General features: G+C 36.5%; 1 protein-coding gene across 1 annotated transcript; it reads left to right on the forward strand.

The window, feature by feature from the left end:
- Positions 1-1,273: 1,273 nt before the first annotated feature.
- Positions 1,274-3,621, forward strand: LOC110116152 (polygalacturonase QRT3). Its single transcript, XM_020849626.2, has 3 exons — positions 1,274-1,563; positions 1,742-1,978; positions 2,496-3,621. Exons 1-3 carry the CDS (start codon positions 1,369-1,371, stop codon positions 3,519-3,521), a joined length of 1,458 nt encoding a protein of 485 aa, XP_020705285.1. The 5' UTR covers positions 1,274-1,368; the 3' UTR covers positions 3,522-3,621.
- The last annotated feature ends 2,388 nt before the right edge of the window (positions 3,622-6,009 follow it).

The following is a 6,009-nucleotide window of genomic DNA, read 5'->3' on the forward strand; positions in this document are numbered from 1 at the left end:
TCCCAAAGAGAAGGTTGATTTATATATGTAAGCGATCTTTCTCTCTTTTTTAGACTCAAGAAAATTTAAAAGTTCGGATTGTAAAAATTCAGTATGATGGAGCATAATTTTCACATGATGCATGATTATAGGCTAAAGAAGCTCGAAAGATAGCAAATTTTGAAAAAAAAAATGTTTGAAGTCTAGAATATACTACATAATCTAAGATGCGCCAGTTTGGACTATGTTGTCTTTTAATCATTAGAATTGATGATTGTCAATAAAGAGGAATGAGTTGATAGCTAGGGGTGTAGTTAGTCAAGCTAGCTCGCAAGCTCTCTTAAACTTGACTTGTTAATGAGGTCATAAGCCAAGTTTGTTGAACCATTAGTTCAAGCACTAGATCATGTTATCAGTTGTACATTTAAGAGCTTGAGTTTGAGTTTAATGAGACTAAACTTGTTGGCTAGTCTTGGCACTCGATGATATCCATAATTTATGTCTAGGGTTCATCACGATCAGTAGCTCTTGCAATTTTTTCCTCTATTTTGTTTGGGGACTACCAAAATACCCATCCCCCCCATCTTGCCTTGGAGAAATTATTCTGTGTGTATTCCAAACGGCAAGAACCATTCGAACATGTGAGTGTACACACTTTGTATATACAATATGTACACTCACATATATATCCTAAAGGTTTCCCATCCGGACTCCACACAAAATAATTTCTTCTCGTCTTGAAGAACAACTAGATACTATCTGATGAAGCCATTGCATACTCGTAATTGTTTAGTTCATTCAAAATGTTAACTTTCTAATTTTTTTTTTTAATTAAGACAAGTCTTTACACTAAAAAGGATGAATATTTTGATTGACATCAAATTTAAAAGATAATTTTCTTTAATTTATTCTATAGTCAATCTGATTAGTTGTTAAACTCACTCAATATCTACTTTTATCAATCTCTTTCAACATTCTCCACTTCCCTAATTTACACCTTTCGGTTACCACCCAACCTAACTATTAAAAAAAAAACCTAATTTTAATGCAACAGCACTTAATTAAACTCAACTTTTTATCTAATTAATTAAAAATAATTAAGAACCTGATTGTAATTATTAACAAAAGAACAAGACAGAAACTGAAGAGCTGAATAAAGACACAAGTGAACATCAATATTATAATATTTATTGTATTTTTTTATTTTTTCTTACCTCAAATAAAATATTTTAATTGATTAATTTTAACTCCCATAAATAATAGTCTTCTTCCTCCTACCTTCTATCTTCCCCCCATTTCTTTTCTGTTTTCTCCCTCCTCTCCCCACAGCCTTACAGAGAGTCATTCTATATTTCCATGTGCTGAAACAGGAAACAGAGAGGGGGAGTGATGGTGGAGAAAGGAGGAGGCGGCCCGGCCCATCTTCTTCTCCTGGGCCTAATAGTCTTCTTTTTCATCGGCGGTGCCAAGGCCCATCGTCGGCTCTCCGGCGAGCCTCGCCGCAGCCATAGGCAGGTTCTCCTCCGTTCAGAGCGCCTCTTGGCCTCCATCTCCGCCGGCGCCGCCCCTTCCCCTATACTCACGGTATTCTTTTTCTCTGCCCACATTTCGCCTATGTATCCCGCGGGTAGGTGTACCGTGACTAATTCCGTTCACATTTACAAGAAAGGGATATTTCTATCAAAAATAATAATTGAAAAAAAAATTGATTTTTTTTTTCTGTGGCCTGTATCTAGAATTTTACAGTTCTATATCTGTGCAGAGCTCGTCGTCCTCCCGAGTGTACCATGTGACCGACTACGGTGCAGACCCGTCGGGCAAAACGGATTCAACGGCTGCGATATCTCGGGCCCTCTCTGCGGCCTTCACCCCGCCGTCCAACCGATCCCTTTTCGCCGGAATCGCCGACCTCGGCGGCGCAGAGATCAGTCTCGACGGGGGTTCCTACTTGATCAGCAGCCCCATCACTCTCCCCTCCTCTCCGACCGGCAATCTCAAGGTGCCCAATTTTGACCATATAATATATAACATTAAATTGTTCTACTGATACATATGACGTCAAACAAAACAAATTTTAAAGCTTTTCTTAGTTTTAAAAAATATTTGTAAAATTTTAAATTATGAATACTATAATTTCTGATGAATTTCTATGATTTCAATCAAATTTCAATTATTTCGGTCGAATTTATTGGGCTTTGAGTGTTGAACTGGATTCAATAGTTTAGTCCTAATTTCTGTAGCATCGATTGAATGTTGAAATTATTAGATGCCGATTGAAAGCGACATATTAGCTAATTTGGAACAGCTTTTAATTGAAATTAAGCTGCAACCATCCAAACCCTAATTCCAACCAAAATTAACAACTTCTGTGGATTCCCGCATTCATTAGCATCAGATATCTTCATTCCCCGTCATTTTATTTCGCAGAAAATTTTCAAAATAATAAATAATAAAATGATTAAATATTAAAATGACAGTGAAAAATTATCGCTTACTAATTCAAATTTTCCCCATAGATCCACAGCGGCTCGCTGCTAGCGTCTGATGACTTTCCAACGGGCAGATACCTAATCGAGCTCTGGTCCTCCACAACGTCCGCCTCCCCCACCTCCACCTCGGCCTACAACTACGAATACATCACCCTGGCCGGTCTCATGCTCGATGCCAACTATCGCGCCGGAGGCATTGCCGTCGTGGACTCCCTCCGCACCCTCATTGACGGTTGCTACATCGTCCACTTCGCCACCGACGGCATATGGGTCCAAGACGGACACGAAACCTTCATTACCGACTCCTTCCTCGGCCAGCACATCACCGCCGGCAACGATCCCGGCGAGCGGAACTTCTCCGGAAATGCCATCCGACTCATCGGCAATGACAATGCTGTCACGGACGTTGTCATATTCTCCGCAGCAATCGGCATTCTCGTCGCCGGCCAGGCGAACATCCTCACCGGCGTTCACTGCTACAACAAGGCGACGGGGTTCGGCGGGACGGGGATCTATTTAAAATTGCCCGGGCTGACTCAAACCCGTATCGTGAACTGCTATTTGGATTACACAAGTATCGTGTCAGAGGACCCGGTTCAGCTTCTCGTGTCGGGTTCTTTCTTCTTGGGGGACGCTAATATCGTGTTGAAATCGGTTAACGGGGTGATGAGGGGAGTTGCTATTGTTGACAACATTTTTGCGGGTAATGGCAATGGGGTCGACATCGTGGGGTTGGATGAGACAGCTGGGGCGTTTAGGACCGTTGATCAGGTGGTGGTGGAGAGGAATAGTGTGGATGGGATGACGGTGAGATCGACGGCGGCGAGGGCGGCGAAGGAGGGGAATGGGACGAGCTGGACCGTCGATTTCTCAGGTGTTTTGTTGATTCCGAACCGGATTGATCAGGTCCAATACTCGATCCAGACCGGGTCAGGTTATTTCAACCATGCTTTGAGGAACGTGTCAGGAAATCAGGTCGTAATCGAGTCTGACAAAGCGGTGCAGGCCACTGTGTTCGTGGAGGTGAGCCAATGTGAAGGCAGCATGGCTTGATTTTGCTTTTTTTTTTAATTATTTAATTTGCATTGTTTTAAGGGTCTGTTTGGGGCTGCTTTGATTTGCATACTTCAATCATAATTCTATTTTATTATTATTTTCTTATTATTTTATGTAATCATAATAGGGAAGTTGTTTTCTTCCCAACCGACTTTATAAGACATTATAGCAGTCCCAAACAGGATTAATTATTTTGTGCGGACGTCGAACGCGGTATGGAGACTATTCAAAATACGCCACTTTACCTCTTGCTTCGTACCGTGGCTCGATATTATTGACGTGACGTATTCTGGTTAGCCTCTAAACCGCGCTCTGCATCCAGTCTTAGCAACAGAATAATTTCTCATCAAATAGACCTAATAAATTGATTATTTTTAGCCATATGTGATTTTTTTTTGTAGTTGTTCACCTAAAATATAGGTATTTTTATTAGAAATCCAAAGAACCACATTGTCAAACGGGAAGACTTTATTATATTTGTTCCCCCTAATCCATCAAATAATTTAATACATATATGTTTGAACTAACCCTCAACACATTTGCATAGTAAGATCCCTTATTAAATTCTTTGTAATGATTAAAATCATGAAAATGCTTGATAAATTTTCAAAATAATTCATTTTAAATAAAAAATTATGCTATAACTTTTTTTTCTCAGGGATAAAAAAAATTATCATTTTAAAATAAGCTTTGAGAGAAAGTTATTCTTAAATGTGTAATCATATCAGCTCATATATAGATTTTACAAAATCAAATAGGTCAAAGATTTTATTAAAAAAGATCTCATGTATTTAACTGCTTGAAAAGACATTTAAGGCATAATAATTTTTTAATTTTTTTTAAGATCATAAAATCTAATAAAAAAATATAATTATTATTTATTATTTCAAGAAAAAAAATTCTTTTTGGTTGACTGTTTAGGTTAGGTCAACCATCATTTCATCATGTATGGTGGCCAACCTGCTGATGGGATGAAATGTTAAGCACAAGTGGTTTTGCTCTTTTAGAGATATTCAATCTTATTAAATTATTATTTTTATATATTTTATACACGGAAAACTCATTGGACAAAAAGGAATTTTGATTTACCAAAATTTTGTTTCAAGCAAGAATCTAAAATTTTAACAAATTATTTCATAATTTTTTTAGGCTTCATTTTGATTTACCAAAGATTTAACGCATTTTTAGGCCTCATTTGGGGTGAGGCGTCTTTCTTAATGCTTTCTGATGCAGCTTAATAGCACAAAAAATATTTATTTCAAAAAAAATTTGCATAAAAAACATCTTTAAAATACAATAAAAAAGTCATCTCAGACGAAAAATTAGAATTCGTTTGGTACGGCTTTTTAAATGCTTCTTAATGTAGCTTTTTTGTATAAAAATTTTAATTTATGTTTTTTACTAAAAAGCTATATTAAGAAGCAGTAAAAAAATAGTCTCAAACGAAGACTTAATCAGCTTGTTTAACTCAAGCTCAGCATGAGCAATTTACGAGATACGAACATAATCTTCGAATTATTTCTTAGATTTTTTTTTTTTTTTGGGACAAATTCATAGCTTGTTTGTATGAAAATAAAAAGCTCCCCATGAAATTGTGATAAAAGTGCTCAAAATTCCTCCAAGAAAAAAATCAATCAAATTAGCCTTAAGCTTCTAATCCTCAACTAAGATTACTAATTTTCCTTTTATCAATCTCTAAAAAATTTTTAGATAATGACCTCAAATGATCAGCTCTAATATGAGAGACTCTGTTGATGGTGGTTTGGTCTCTCTTCTCAACAGAAATGTACATAAACTCTAAATTAAGGGAGTCAATTATCAACTAATCGTTAGTTAGCAAAAGAATTAGTCAAAAGTAACCTTCTTAATTAAAAATTTCTTTTCCTCCCTTCTCTCTACTTTTACCTAAAAATTTGGTGAGCAAACATAAAAGAGAAAAAAATTACAAAAAAAAACTGCGTCATAAATCGGGTCAAATTTTACTAAGCATGACAACAATATCAACTTTTACCAAGTCTCTTTTACTGAGTCTAAACCTAACCATTACCCACCGTTACTTAGCTTGATTGGTCAGCAAGTACGATTGAAAACCTCCCAACCCGTGTTAGAATCCTCTTGAACAACAACGCTTTTAAAATAAGATCCAATCAAGTACAAGCCAAAAGGCTTCTAGGGTGGATGTCTATTCTAGGTCAATCTAAGATTAGTCATGCCACCAAACACCCTTTCAGAAATGACAACGGATGAATACCCCATTCCAAAGAAAAAACCTAACTTTAACTTTTACTAAATCTCGAATTTGATTTGATTTAAGTTATTTTATCTAAAGACTTCATTTGGAACAACTTTCTTAATGCTTCTTGAAATAGCTTTTTAATACAAATTTTGTTAATTTTTTACTAAAAAACTATTTAAAAAAGCAGCAATAAAATCATCCCAAACGAAGCCTAAATCTGACCCTTGAATATTATGAGTTATAATATTT

Source organism: Dendrobium catenatum, unplaced genomic scaffold (assembly GCF_001605985.2).
Source record: "Dendrobium catenatum unplaced genomic scaffold, ASM160598v2 original_scaffold_235663, whole genome shotgun sequence".
NCBI lineage: Eukaryota > Viridiplantae > Streptophyta > Magnoliopsida > Asparagales > Orchidaceae > Dendrobium > Dendrobium catenatum.

Excerpts from the sequence above, each read along its gene's own strand:
- LOC110116152 (XM_020849626.2), top strand. The coding sequence starts at position 1,369 with ATGGTGGAGAAAGGAGGAGGCGGCCCGGCCCATCTTCTTCTCCTGGGC. Across the intron at positions 1,564-1,741 it reads CCCCTTCCCCTATACTCACG|AGCTCGTCGTCCTCCCGAGT; the intron begins GTATTCTTTTTC and ends ATATCTGTGCAG. Across the intron at positions 1,979-2,495 it reads CTCCGACCGGCAATCTCAAG|ATCCACAGCGGCTCGCTGCT; the intron begins GTGCCCAATTTT and ends TTTTCCCCATAG.